We start from the raw sequence: 15734 nt of genomic DNA, 5'->3' as shown, positions 1-15734 counted from the left end.
ACGTGCAAACTCCACACAGACAGCACCCAAGGTTAGGATCAACCCTGGGTGTCTGGTGCTGTGAGGCAATTGCTCTGCCCGCTGCACCACTCTGCCACCACTACGATGTGAAACATTGAGAATCGCAAAGAATTTCTAAATACGTGCATCTTCCCTATTCCCGTCTCCATCTATTCCCCACTCGTCAATCAAACTTTTTCACCCAAAGGGTGGTGGGTGTATAGAACGAGCTGCTGGAGGAGGCAGGGACTATCGCAATATTTAAGAACCATTTAGACAGGTACATGGATAGGACATGTTTAGAGGATTATGGGCCAAATGCAGGCAGGTGGGACTAGTGTAGATGAGGCAAGTTGGCCAGTGTGGGCAAGTTGGGCCGAAGGGCCTGTTTTCACACTCTATAGAGTCAAAACTCTATGACTTTATGACTCTATGCACTTATCACATTAATACCTTCTTATGAGCAGTCACTTGGGATCAAGGTTAACTTGCTCACACTCAGTTTTGTGGGTTCTGAGGTAACCACTGTGAAAACCATAGACCCACTCACAGAGAGCACAAATATTCTCCGACCAGTCTGACTGTCCCTCTGATTATATTGTATCTCTGTTTGCTTTGTTGTCACCTTCTCCTAGTTAACAATGGTCTATTCTGCATTTTCCTTAATCTGCATCTCTTTTGACCTCTTACACTTCCTTATCTCTGTGTCTCCCTCTCCCTGACGTTCCGTCTGTAGGTCTCGACCCGAAACGTCACCCATTCCTTCTATCCAAAGCTGCTGCCAACATCTGCAGTTTTTTCCTACACAAACATTGTTTGACATGGTAGGGAGGTGTTTAGTTCATGGTGTGTCCTGCTGCTTTCAACACTTACGAAGGATGAGAACATACATCATAACAGCAGAACAATATATTCAACCTCTCACTGATATTAAAACATCTCTCAGATACAGTACATTCAAAGCTTTCATTGGTATTAAAATATCTTCCAGAAGCCCTGATGATAAAAACTAAATTGACCTAAAGCAAAATAAAACTTCCAGCGATTATATTTTGTACATGATTTCTGAGCACATCTAAAATATGTATGTATATCGGCAGTAGTTCATCTAAATCTTGGAGCTCCCAGTGCAAAAAAACCTCTTGTCCTGAACGACCACCACCTTCATAGGGCAATGAGTGAGATTAATCAATGAATCTCCCCATTCATTCATGGTGAGACAATAGATGCTGGCTTTGCTGGCAGTGAGCATTTGATGGAAAAGTACCTTGATACAAGACTAGGTAGACACAGTTCTTTGGTTCTTTATTTTCTCTGAAATTTCTTGTGGTCTTGGATGGACTACGTCATTTAGGAAAATGAAACAATATAATTTAGTTTAGTTTAGTTTACTATTGTCACGTGTACTGGGGGACAGTGAAAAGCTTTTTTGTTGTGTGCTATCCAGTCAGTGGAAAGACTATACATGATTACAATCGAGCCATCCACAGTGTACAGACACAGGATGAAGGAATTAACGTTTAGTGTAAGATAAAGTCCAGTAAACTCCGATTAAAGATAGTCCAAGGGTCTCCAATGAAGTAGTAGGGAGATCAGGCCTGCACTCTAGTTGGTGATGGGATGGTTCAGTTGCTTGATAACAGCTGGGAAGAAACTGTCCCTGAATCTGGAGGTGTGAGCTTTCACACTTCTGTGCCTGTTGCCTGATGGGAGAGAGGAGAAGAAGGAAAGAGGTGAGACTAGTCCTTGGTTATGCTGGTGGCCTTGATGAGGCTGCCTAGTGTAGATGGAGTCAATGGAAGGGACATTGGTTTGCGTGATGGTCTGGGCTACAGTTTCTACATTAGTTCTTTGGTTCTTTATTTTCTCTGAAATTTCTCGTAGTCTTGGATGGAGCTGTTACCGAATATGGATCTGTCAAAATAAAAGTCATTTAAACACATTAAGTATTACACCACACCATCTCCACCCAAAACATTGCCAGTCCATTCCCTCCACAGATGCTGCCTGACCTGCTGAGTTCTTCCAGCGCTTTGTATTTTGATCAAGATTCCAGCGCCTGCAGCTCCTTGTGTCTCCACTTCACTGCCCCACTGCAAAACCTCCTCAAAGTACAGAGTACAAACAAGGAATTGCAGATACTGGCCTACAAAAAATAGACACAAAGTGCCGGGGTAACGAGCAGGTCAGGCAGCATCTTTGGAGAACACGGAGAGATGACATTTCAGGTCGGGACCCGTTTGGGTCCCTTTGGGACATGACTTGAAACGTTACAGGTAGATGGGACTAAGGGAAAATAAGTGTTCGGCACGGACTTGAAGTGCCGAGATGTCCTGTTTCCGTGCTGTGATTGTTATATGTTATATGTTATATGGTTATATGGTTACCTCTCGAAGAGTCCTCCCAAAACATCACATGTTCATGTTCCCCAGCCTGAGCTGCTAAGTTACTCCAGCACTTTGTGTCTCTTTCTCCTCAAAGTATTCCCACTTTCAAATAGTTCTCCTCCCTCACTCTGTCGGAAGTTTTTTGAGACCCCCTCTCACTGCTCCCCCTTTGTGAAGCCGAAAGAAGGGACCTGACCCGAAATGTCATCTGTCTTTCCATCCCCTCAATGGAAACTGGCTGACCTGCTGAGTTCCTCCGGCACATTGTATTTTGATCATGATTCCAGCGCCTGCAGTTCCTTGGGCCTCCAGCATACATTCCATCAAGCCAATGTCTACTGAAGCAGAGTGGGAATCAGGCTAGCATTCACTACCAAATGCTACCATGCAGGAAATGCAGAATGACATCAAGTCTTCCAGCAGCACTAGATGTTCAATAACAAGACTATGTATGCCTCAATACAATTGTACAGGTCGCCTCCAGTGTTGTGTTTTAAGTTTAATATCTTTTAATTTGTTGACTGTATGAATAATTTCTGTTGAGATGCTTGTTGAAAGTTTACTGACGTCTGCATGCACATCCATATCTGACCTTCTTAACATTATTTTAGTTTACAGCGCGGAAGCACTGTATCTGTCTGTGGGCTGAAGGGCCTGTTTCCATGCTGTAGGACTCAATTATTGTACAGATGCATAGAATGAATCATAAAATTTAATAGCATTGGGTTGTGGTAATAGAACAAATGGAAATGTATGCAGATAAATTCCCTGTTCAACGCTTATAAAAGACCGTTTTATTTTCAATAGGCAATAAAGTTTGAATGGCACCTTAATAGCCCACTCGTAGAATTCTTACTGGTTCGTGCAATCGGGAGCATACGAGTTGCCCATCAGTTGTGTTGGTAAGTCCAAAGTTATCAATTCCATCTTCTCAGCAGAGCAAGGTCACGAGAGAAGTACAGACGCAAATTTTAAACCAGACAGGGTGGCACAGTGGGGCAGCGGTAGAGTTGCTGCCTTAAGGGTCTGTCCCACTTAGGCAATTTTTTTAGGCGACTACAGGCGATTAGGCTATCGCCACATGGTCGCCGGGGTATCGCCTGTATGGTCGTGAGTATTCCTCTCAGTCGCCCAAACATTTGTAGCGTCTTTCTGGTCGCAGCTGGATTTTCAACATGTTCAAAAAGTTTTCGGCAACAGTGGCTTGACCCCAATGGGCGTAGCTTGACTTCTCCTGACGTAGGTGGTGTCGTGGGTTGTCGGCGGGTGACGTGGGTTGTCGCCGGTGCTGACTTCGGTGAATTCCATTGCGACTTCCTACGTCAACCTACGTACGTCAACCGGCGACTGAATTGTCTTCAGTTGTCTTTAGTTGTTGCCGACAAGGTCACTGCTAGTTGTAGCTTGTCACGGGTGGACGCAGGTTGACTTCGGTTGTCATAGGTTGTCGCCTGTGTGGTCGTAGGTTGTCGCAGGTGTGGTCGTAGATGGACGTCCTAACGGGTCGCCGGTTGTCGGCAGCTTGCCGTAGCTTGCCATCGGCTATATGGGAGGTAGTTATAGCTTGTCGTAGACATTGTCGTATGGGGGTCCAGTCGCCAGTTTTTCGGCGACCTGCTACAACTATGACAGTCGCTGGCAGTCGCCTAAAAAATCGCCCAAGTGGGACAGGCCCTTTACAATGTCAGAGACCCAGGTTTGATCCTGACCACATGTGCTGCCTGTATGGAGTTTGTACATTCTCCCTGTGACCACATGGGTTTTCTCCAAGATCTTCAGTTTCCTCCCACACTTCAAAGACAGACAGGTTTATAGGTTATTTGACTTGGTATAATGGTAAAATTGTCCCTGGTGTCCGTAGGATAGTGTTACTGTGCGGGGATCGCTGGTCGGTGGGCCGAAGGGCCCTTTTCCGCACTGTATCTCTAAACTATACTAAACTAACCATTAAAATCCTTCGGCACTTTCAGTGATATTCTTCCCACTCTGGGATCTTTATTGGGTCCTGGAGTCATACAGCATCGACACATGCCCTTTAGCCCAACTCATCAATGCTGACCCAGAGTTCCAGCTACGTTAGTCCCATGTGCCTATCCAAAAGCCTCTTAAACACCACCATTGTATCTGCCTCCATCACCACCTTTCATCAGCACGTTCCAAGCACCTAGCACCCTCTGTGTAAAGAACTTGCCCCGCACATCTCCTTTAAACTTTTCCCCTCTCACCTTAAAGATATGTCCTCTAATTTTTGATATTTCCATTCTGGTTCTGACTGTCTACCCTATCTATACTTCCAGAATTGTCTATACTTCTGTCAGGTTTTCCCTCAGCTTCCAGTGTTTCAGAGAAACAATCCAAATCTGTTTAACCTCTTCCTGAAGCTGATATCCTTATACTTCCTAAACTAGGCATTATTCTAGTAAACCACCTCTGCACCCTTTCAGAAGCCTCCACATCCTTCCTGTAATAGGGTGACCAGAACTGCATGCAATACTCCAAATGCATCCTAACCAATGTCCTCTTAAGCTGCATCAAGACTTCCTGACTCTTATACTCAATGCCCAACTTAAGAAGGCAAGCAGACAATATCTATGACCCATTCCTTCTCGCCAGAGATGCTGGCTGTCCCGCTGAGATACTCCAGCATTTTGTGTCCATCTTCGAAGTGGACAATATGCCTTCTTTACCACTTTATTAACTTGTACTGCAACTTTCAAGGAGCTATGGTCTTGGATCCCAAGATCTCACTGTACATCAATGCTGTTAATAGTAGATTTTCCTCTTACACTTAAATCACTGAGGCATGGAAGGCTATTGATCAATTGTTGAAATATAGGGTTAATATGGAAAAGGGTATCCACTGCTTAGCATAGGCAAGTTGGGCCAAATGTGTAGGAAGGAACTGCAGATGCTGGTTTAAACCGAAGATAGACACAAAAAGCTGGAGTAACTCCGCGGGTCAGGCAGCATCTCTGGTGAAAAGGAATGAGTGACGTTTTGGGTCGACAGCCTTCTTCAGGGGAAAGGGAAACAATAGATATAGTTGATGTAGAGAGATATAGAACAAATGATTTGTTGCCATGCCATATTATTCTATCGGTCTGTTATCAGTTTCAAAAGAGATTTCAAATTTAAATAATTAGTAAGAACAGCACAGCAGGTGGAGATGCTGCCTCACAGCGCCAGAGACCCATTTTGATTCTGATTTTAAGTGCTGTCTGTATGGAGTTTGCACGTTCTTCTTGTGACCATGTGGGTTTCACCAGGTGCTCCAGTCTCCTTCCACGTCCCAAAGGCGCGCAGGTTTGTGGGATAATTGGCCCGCTGCAAATTGCCCCCTAGTGTGCAGGGAGTGGATGAGAAAGTGGGATAACATATGGTCGGCGTGGACTCGGTTAGTCGAAGGGCCTGTTTCCACGTTGCAACTTTTCAAAAAAAGTTTGGTTGGGATCCTGATTAAATGTTGCGTTGTTGTGATGGCTGTGGATTGTATTTGTGTAGCAATTGTAACCAGTCTACTGTAAGTCATTCGGATATACATTAAAAGAGACAAAAGTGAGTAATGGTGTAATTAGATTGTCCTTTTGAAGATTCTATGTAGCCACAATTGCTTAAATGGGTTTGTTAGTGCAGTGTAAGGGTTATCGAACACAGTTGCATTGTAGAATTATGTTGTTTGCGATAATACAAAGTTGTCAATTATGCTAAAGAAAGTATTCAACTAATTGAATTAGTTTATTTTGAATTAACTCAAGTAGAATTGTCCTCTATTCAGTATGTACAGGGGAAATAAGACCAGTTAATTTCGGCAGTAACACGCCATTGAATGGGTTATCATTGCCATTGACTTGACATCGAGACATTTTGAGTTGTTACACTCTGCTGGAACACAGCTATCTGTTCTCCCATCTAGCGAGCAAATGAGGTTGGTCCTACATTAGTCTGTTTCTTTACCCATATCATTTGGATTTTCGCTATTAGATACCTTTTGAAATGGGGGGGGCATTGGATAAACTTGACTTGACTTTAGACTTTAGAGTAGACATGAAGGGCAGCATGGTGGCACAGCGGTAGAGTTGCTGCCTTACAGCTCCAAAAATACGGGTTCGATCCTGACCGCGACTACTCCCGCTCCTATGACTTATGAACTTTAGAGTTTGACTCACTGTTCCGTACCAACCAGTGATCAGCCCATACACTAGTTCTTTCCTACACTCTTGGGACAGTTTACTGAAACCAATTAACCTACAAACCTGTACGTCTTTGGAGTGTGGGAGGAAACCGTAGCATCCGGAGCAAACCCACAAGGTCACAGGGGAAATGTACAAACTCTACACAGACAGTACCCAGAGTCAGGATCGAATCTGGGTCTCTGGCGCTGTATGGCAGCAACTCTACCGCTGCGCCACTGTGCTGCCCCTTGTGCAACCAAGACAGTTCATTGTTCGCAGTTTAGTTAGTGTTTGTGGTATTTGAGAGCTTGATGGTTGCTGGGAAGAAGCTGTTCCTGAACCTTGATGTTAATTTAAAGCTGCGCCTCTGTCTATTCCCCTAGAGAGAGGGGGAAGGGGCATGCTGCTGCAAACTGGACACCACAGATCAGGATTCTACTTCAGCCTAGATACATGCAGATCATAAACTCGGCACTGCTTCTGGATGGACTGGGCCACCCAAGATAACTGACTGCATGGTAGACATCTCCTGTCAGCTTCACACATGAGTCTGAATTAGGGTCACGACCGGAAACATCACCTGCCCATTCCCTCCACAGATGCTGCCTGACCCACTGAGTTCCTCCAGCACTTTGTGTTTTGCTCAAGATTCCAGTACCTACACTTCCTCGATTCTCTGTAACGCATCTCCTTCAGTTCCCACTTGCTTTGAGATCAATGGAAGACATGCCTCACAGAGCCAGTGACCCGGGTTCAATCCTAACTCTGTGTGGAGTTTGCACGTTCTCCCCGTGACCATGTGGGTTTACTCCGGGTGCTCCGGTTTTCTCCCACATTTCAATGATGTTCTGGTTTGTAGGTGAATTGATTTCTATATATTGTTCCCATTGTGTAGGATACAAACTAGTGGGAGGGTGACCGCTGGTTGGCGCAGACTCAGCGAGCCAAATGGCCTGTTCCATGCTGTATATCTAAACTAAACCAAACTAAACTAAACTAAACTAAAGCAAATTATTCATTATCACCCAATTTATCTGGTCATTTAATCCTCGAACCCAAATGTAATGGTCGTTTGGGAGATGTAATGGAATCACCTCCAAATGATGATTATGTGAACGTTGGTAGAATTCGAGATGAGACAGATGAAGCGCATTTTTTTCTTCTGGTTACTAAATCCTCACAGCAGATGTAGTCTCATGTATCACATAAATTACCATCCAGATCAGCAGACTGCCAGCAGAATGTGACAGACAGGTTTGTGGTAGATTTGAAAATTAGAACAGTTTCGAAAATTCATCCTGTCAAATTCAAGTCCAGATAACAAAGAAATAGCTTCACGATCGACTGGTCACAAATGGAAAGTGTCTGGGGTGAGGTGTGATCTGAGCACACTTGTCCCTCAGTACCTGGTGTGTTAGTCAAACCCGCCGACAGGGAAGTGTTGCACTCACTAAATGCCGACCCCTTCTCCCAACCAAAAACATTGCCTGTCCTTGTCCTCCAGAGATGCTGGACGACACAGTGGCACAGCGGGTAGAGTTGCTGCCCCACAGCGCAAGAGACCCGGGTTTGATCCTGCCCTCAGAAGCTGTCTGTATGGAGTTTGCCTGTTCTCCCTGTTACCACATGGGTTTCATCTGGTTTCCTCCCATACTCCAAAGACTAAGAGGTTTAATTGTTCCTCTGTTAATTATGAATTATCCCTAGTTGTAGGATTGTGCTGGCGTATGTGGTGATCGCTGGTTAGCGCAGACTCAGTGGGCTGAAGGGCCTGTTGCCATGCTGTATCTCCAAAATCTAAAAATAAAAAAATCTAAAAACCTCAAATGCTCCCCATCTCAAATGACTAAAAGGACACAAACTGCTGGGATTACTCAGCCGGTCAAGCAACATCTCTGGAGAACGTGGATAGGTGAAATGTGGGGGCATGTGGGGAGAAATGAGGGGAGGTTTGGGGGAGGGGTTAGAAGTTACCTACACTTGGAGAATTCAACGTTCATACCGCTGGGTTGTTAGCTGCCCCAGCACGAATACAAGGTGCTATTGCCCCAGTTTGCGTGTGGCCTCACTCTGACAATGGAGGAGGCCCAGGACAGAAAGGTCAGTGTGGGAATGGGAACGGGAGTTAAAATGTTTAGCATCCGAATCTGAAGAAGGTTCCCAACCTGAAATGTCACATGTGTTTAAGAAGGAACTGCAGATGCTGGAGAATCGAAGGTACACAAAAAAGCTTGAGAAACTCAGCGGGTGCAGCAGCATCTATGGAGCGAAGGAAATAGGCAACGTTTCGGGCCGAAACCCTTCTTCAGACTGAAGAAGGGTTTCGGCCCGAAACGTTGCCTATTTCCTTCGCTCCATAGATGCTGCTGCACCCGCTGAGTTTCTCCAGCTTTTTTGTGTACCTCTGAAACGTCACCTGTAGAGTTGCTGCCTGATCCATTGAGTTCTTCCAGCACTTTCTGCTTTGCCCAAGACTCCAGCATCTGCAGTTCATTGTGTCTCTATTTACTGCTGCAGCAAAACTGTGCCTGTGCAGGCTTGAGTTGGCAAACTGGGGTGCTTTACACTTGGAAAACACAGTGCTATTTGCTCCACTGGCTTCCGAGCTTTGCATCAGCTTGTAACAGATCCCAGACAGTAAAATTGTATTTCGTTTCTATGCTGGCAATGATCCCAGATGCTGTTTCATTTGCTTAGTTATATTCTACAGTCAGCGCATCAATGGGGAAACAACACTGGCAGTCTGAAGAAGGTGTCTCGACCCCAAACGTCACCTCTCCACCTTCTCCAGAGATGCTGCCTGACCTGCTGAGTTACTCCAGCACATTTGCTTTATGAAGAAAGGCCACTGACCTAAACAAATTGCCCTGGTTCTCTCTGCACATTCACTGCCTGAGCTGCTGACTACTTCCAGCAGTTTCTGCTTTTCATAAGTACATAACTCATAGGAGCAGAATTAGGCCATTCAGCCTATCATAGAAACATAGAAACAGAAAATAGGTGCAGGAGTAGGCCATTCGGCCCTTCGAGCCTGTACCGCCATTCAATATGATCATGGCTGATCATCCAACTCGGTATCCTGTACCTGCTTTCTCTCCATACCCCCTGATCCCTTTAATAAGTGCAGGAGTAGGCCATTTGGCCCTATCGAGTTTACTCCACCATTCCATCATGGCAGATCTATCTTTCCCTCTCAACCACAATCTCCTGCCTCCCTTCCATAACACTTGACACCCTAAATCAAGAATCTGCCAAAAAAAAAACAATAATGGCCTCCATAGCCATCTGTGGCAATGAATTCCACAGATTCACCACCCTCTAACTAAAGAAATTCGTCCTCATCTCCTTTCTAAAGGTACCTCCTTTTATTTTGAGGCTATGCCCTCTGGTCTCAGACTCCCACTGACAATAGACAATAGGTGCAGGAGTAGGCCATTCGGCTCTGCGAACTAACACCGCCATTCAATGTGATCATGGCTGATCATCCCAAATCAGTACCCCGTTCCTGCCTTCTTGCCATATCCCCTGACTCTGCTATCTTTAAGAGCCCTATCTAGCTCTCTCTTGAAAGTATCCAGAGAACCGGCCTCCACCTCTTTAAGATCGCGTGTTGAGGTAGAGAATTCCACAGACTCACAACTCTCTGTGAGAAAAAGTGTTTCCTCGTCTCCGTTCTCAATGGCTTACCCCTTATTCTTAAACTGTGGCCCCTGGTTCTGGACTCCCCCAACATTGGGAACATGGTTCCTGCCTCTAGCGTGTCCAAACCCTTCACCATCTTATATGTTTCAATAAGATCCTCTCCACATCCACTCTATCCAGGCCTTTCACTTTCCGAGTTTCAATGAGGTTCCCCTTCATCCTTCTAAACTCCAGCGAGTACAGGCCCAGCGCCGTCAAACGCTCATCGTACATTTATACTTTTACACAAGATCTGTGCTGTTCAGTAGCTTTCCCTAATCTGGGAAAAAGAAGGGAAGGACCAAAATGGGGGAATCCCCAAAGATAGGCAGCAGCAGGGAAGGAGATAACTCAAACAAAGGCAGGGGCAGATGGTTAGAGAAGCGAAAAGTGGATGCAGATGAAATGGCAACATTGTCATTCTATATTTAGAGTTGCAGCCCGCCGAGTCTGCGATGACCAGCGATCCCCAAACAGCAGGGACAATTTACCATCATTACTGAAGACAATTAGCCTACAAACCTGTACAAACCCGTGCATCTCTGGAGCGTGGGGGTCCCACGCAGGTCACGGGGAGAAGGTGCGAACTCCATACAGACAGCACCCGCAGCCAGGATCGAACCCAGGTCTCTGACGCTGTAAGGCAGCAACTCTACCGCTGCGTCACTGCGCCGCCCTATGCTGATGGTTCTTTAAGATGACGTAGTGTGGCATTATTCACTGGGGTTTGGACGTTGTCAGAAGCAGATAGATCAGTAGAAGGGTGGGAATGTCATCTGTCACAACAGATCATTTTATTCTCCTGTTGGATGCACAGGAACATAAGGCAGGGAAGATTAAGAAAAGCAAATCTTTCTTCAGACAAAACCTCAGACATTTGTTCAGTCCGTTCTCCCAATGAAGGTCACAGATAACCACTCAGGTTCTACAATATGGGGGTCTTGGAAGATGCAGACACATGGAACGGTAAATGCTAGAATCGTCAACAAAACCCAAAGTGCCAGAGGAACTCAACGGGTCAGGCAGCATCTAGGATGGAAGTGTACAGGCCATGTTTGGGTCAGAACCCTTCTGCAGACTGACTCAGGACTTGGTAGATATTCTATTCAAAGAGTCATAGAGTCATGCACCCCAGAGACACCTTTGACCAACTTTATCCATGCCGACCAAGATGCTGCATCTACACTAGTCCCACCTGCCCATGTTTAGCCCAAATCCCTCGAAACCTTCACTATCCATGTACCTGCCCAAGCATTTTGTTAAAATACTGTTAGCGTACCTACCTCAACTACCTCCTCTGGCAGCTCATTCTATATACCCACCTGTGTGAAAAAGTTGCCTCTCAGGTTTCTACTAAGGAAGATAATGCGGGGCAAGATTTTTACACAGAGAGTAGTGGGAAAATCCAAACCAAACTCAAGTACAATAGGTAGAGCAAAGGGGAAAGAAACAGAGTGCAGAATTGTAGCGCATCAGTTCCAGAGACAAAGTCCAATGCCCTAAATGGGGCAGAGGTGAATTAGATAGTACCCTAGCTTAAGTAAGGACCGTTCAGAAGCCTGATAACAGGGGGCAAGAAACTGTTCCTGAGTCTGGTGGTGGGCGGTTTCAAGCTTCTGTATCTTCTGCCCACAGGAGCGGGGTGAAGAAGGAATGACTGGGGTTGGACAAGATTTTGATTATGTTGGCTGCTTTCCCGAGGCAGCGTGAAGTGTAGACGGAGTCGATGGTGGGGAGTCTGCTCTGTGGGATGGACTGGGCTACATCCACAACTCAGTGCAATTTCTTGCGGTCTTGGGCAGAGCTGTTCCAAAACCAAACTGTGATGAATCAGACAGTAATCTCTCTATGATGCATCTGTGGAGGTTTTTGTAAGAGTCATTGGAGACATGCCAAATTTCCTCGTCCTCCAGGACTTTTAAAGTCTTGCTGGCGCTGAAAGCTACAGGTGCGAACCATGCCACTCGAGAGGATCCGTGTGCAGTGAGAGTTGAGGAATTGCCATCCTGGCTTGCCACTGTACATCCTGGATTGCCACTGTACACATGGCACCCTGCCCAGATTGCACTGTGCAGAAAATAACTCAGCAAATACAAATAATCACAGACCTCAAAACATTAACTCTTCCTCTGATGGTGTCTGAGCAGAAAGCTGGAAAGGGTGCAGAGATGATTTACGAGGATGTTGTCGGGACTCCAGGGCCTGTGATATAGGGAGCGGTTGGGCAAGCTATGACTTTATTCTTTGGAGCGTAGGAGGCTAAGGCGTAAAAGTTGGGGTGTTACTGTTACACAAGCCACATTTGGAGTGTTATGTTCAGTTTTGGTCACCCTGCGGTAGGAAGTTGTTACGGTGGAAAGAATTCAGAGAGGATTTACAAGGATGGTGCCAGGACTCGAGGGCCTGAGCTATGGGGAGAGTTTGGCCAAGCTAGGATGTTATTCCTCGGAGGGTAGGAGGCTGATGGGGTGACCTTATGGAGATGTATAAAATCATGAGAGGAATAGATGGGGTGAACTTCTTAAATTTTAGATGAAGGTAGAAAAAAATTAATTCACAAACCCAAATAAGGTCATAGGGAGTAAGAAAGAACTGCAGATGCTGGTAAAATCTTTTATCCAGAGAATGGGTTTCAAAAACAAGAGGACACAGGTTTAAGGTGATGGGGAAGAGATTTAATAGGAACCTGGGGGGCAACTTTTACACTCAGTGGGTATTTAGAACAAGCTACCAGAGGAGGTAGTTGAGGCAGGTACTATAACACCATTTAAAATACATTTGACAGATACATGGATAGAAAATATCCAAGTTTGTAAGTTCATAGGTTCTCGAAGGAGACCATTTGGCCCATCATGTCTGCACCGCCATTCAATCGTGGCTGATATACCTTTCCCTCTAACCCTATTCTCCTGCCCTCTCCCCATAACCCCTGACCCTTACTAATCAAGTGGGATATAGGCCAAACATAGGCAGTTGGGGCTAGCTTAGATTTTGCACTTTGGTCAGCATGGGCGAGTTGGGCCAAAGGGTCTGTTTCCGTGTTGTACAACTCTATGACTCTCTGATGATTTTTACAGTTTTTGTTTCACTAAATACCCCTGCATTTTCAACAAGTTGAATTTTAACGGAAAACCAGTCCAAAAACATAATTAACCTTTACACTAGGTGATGCAATCACTTCGTCATTCTTTCAACTTTCAATTTTTCCTTTCAAGGGTTATTCTGCCAATTGGCCATGTGTCATCTTAATTACTCATTGTTATTAGTGCCAAGTCTCTTTGAGCCTTCAGCTACTTGTTGATAAAAGGCCAATGATCCCTAGTGTGAGTAATTGCCTTTAGTTGAACTACCCTGTCTGTGTAATTACAGAATAGCTTGGGTTGAGAAGTTAAATAGGGTGCAGGATTGAAAGAGGATTTTAAATACCATTGTAAAATAAACATAGCATTTAGTCAGGACGCAAGAAACTGCAGATGCTGGAATCCCGATCAACAAAGAAAGTGCTGGAGGAACTCAGCGGGTCAGGCAGCATCTGTGGAGGGAATGGACAGACGACATTTCGGGTATGGGAAGAAGTGTCCTGGCGTGAAACGTTATCTGTCCATTCCTACCCCAGATGCTGCCTGTCCTGCTGAGTTCCTGCGGCACTTTGTTTTTTGCAATGCATTTAGTCCACAGCTTCACTGCGTTAATGCGAAGCCTGTTTGTAGTTGTTATTATTAAAATTACTTGTATTTCTGAAGATGGAAACATGAGGAACTGTGGATGCAGTTTTTTCAAAAACAGCCACAAAGTGCTGGAGTAATCTACCAGGTCAGGCAGCATCTCTGGAGAACATGGATAGTGACATTTGTGATTGTGATAGTGATTGTGATGGGGGGAGAAAGCTGGAGACATGGTTAGGAAAGGTTTAGAAGGATATGGGCCACATGCGGGTGGTTGGGACTAGTGTAGATGGGGCGTTTTGGTTGGGATGGGCAAGTTGGGCTGAAAGGCTTGTTACCATACTGTATGACTGTGACTCTAGGGATCATTGTTTTGAAGTGTTTGAGAGTTCAATCTTATTTTAATGCCGATCATGAAATTTGGCAGCAAATGTTCAGTACTGATGCTTTAGAAAGGAGCGTTTAAGGAAAGAGGGGCAAAGCTTAAAGGTGATGAACAGAGCTGGTCTTTACACACAGAGGGTGATGAGTGCCTGGAATGTGCTGCCAGGGGTGGTGGTGGAGGCAGATATGATGGTGCCGTTTAAGAGGCTTTTGGACAGGCTTGTGGATGTGCAGGGAACATGATTATGTGCAGGCAGATTAGAGTTGGTCATGGCATTATGTTCATCATGGACATTATGGGCCGAAGAGCCTGTCTTATACTGTATTGTTCTGTGTTCAATGTTCCAGTATGGTTGATTTTCAGAGTAATTCTATTAATGAAACGGGTCGGGTGCAGTTTTGCGTTAAGATTGTTCTCTGTGTCACTGGGCATTAGAGTTGCTGCCTTACAGTGCCAGATACCCGGGTTCGATCCTGACCATGGGTTTGTATGTTCTCCCCATGATCTGCGCGGGTTTTCTCCGGGTGCTCCGGTTTCCCACACTCCAAAGCCGAACAAGGTTTGTAGGTTAGTTGGCTTCTGTGATATGTAAATTATCCCGCGTGTGTAGGATAGTATTAGTGTACGGGGTGATCGCTGGTCAGCGCGGACTCGGTGGGCCGAAGGGCCTGTTTCCATGCTGTATCTCTAAAGTCTAAAGTCTCTCTCCAGGTTACTGAAGGATGGCTTAGCCGACTCTCAGTTCAAGGGCAGGTACAGCCAGCTGTTAGCAGCTGTTCTCCATTGCTCGGGACAGGCCATGCAAGAGGAATTTGACAAAGAAACCAAGCTCGTTGCAAAGCTGGGGGAGGTTGCTGATAAAGTCCGGACAGCGGAACCTTCTAAACGCATGGTGAGTGCAAGCGGATATGTGACATGACATCTTTTGTAAATGCTGACTCTACCTCTGTAATGTAATGTACCAAGGAAACCATTTTCAATGGGAACTGAAGATGCTGGAAGGTTGACCAAAACACAATGGTAGAGTCGCTGAACTCACAGCAACAGAGACCCAGCTTCGTTCTTGAACTCAGATTGATTTAGTTTACCTTATAATCACGTGTACTGAGGTACAGTGAAAAGCGTTTTTGTTGCGCGCTACCCAGTCAGTGGAAAGACTATACATGAAGCCATCCACAGTGTACAGATACAGGATAAAGGGAATAACGTTTAGTGTGATGTAAAGTCCAATTAAAGATAGCTCGATGGTCTCCAATAAGGAAGATGGGAGGTCAGGAACTAGGGGCCGCCTGGATGTGAAGTTTGCACTTTCTCCCTGTGACTGCGTGGGTTTCCTCTGGGGGTTCTGGTTTCATTCCACATCCCAAAGATATGCAGGCTTGTAGGCTAATTGGCCTCCGAAATTGTTCCTAGTGTGTGGGATTACATAAAACTAGTGTGAACG

The 15734-nt window shown here is 45.4% G+C and overlaps 1 protein-coding gene across 2 annotated transcripts in view; it reads left to right on the top strand.

Annotated features, from left to right (window-relative positions):
* The window catches only part of LOC129707687 (phosphatidylinositol 4-phosphate 3-kinase C2 domain-containing subunit beta-like), a 177868-nt gene that overhangs the window by 99168 nt on the left and 62966 nt on the right, over positions 1–15734 (top strand). For both annotated transcript variants that reach the window (XM_055652882.1, XM_055652883.1), the window contains exons 18-19: positions 3195–3289; positions 15002–15182. In XM_055652882.1, the coding sequence (XP_055508857.1) occupies positions 3195–3289; positions 15002–15182 (276 nt within the window). The remainder of the gene's footprint in view (positions 1–3194; positions 3290–15001; positions 15183–15734) is intronic.

The sequence above is a fragment of the Leucoraja erinacea genome, chromosome 22 (assembly GCF_028641065.1).
Source record: "Leucoraja erinacea ecotype New England chromosome 22, Leri_hhj_1, whole genome shotgun sequence".
Taxonomy (NCBI): Eukaryota; Metazoa; Chordata; class Chondrichthyes; order Rajiformes; family Rajidae; genus Leucoraja; species Leucoraja erinaceus.
This window is presented reverse-complemented; position numbering and strand designations above follow the sequence as displayed.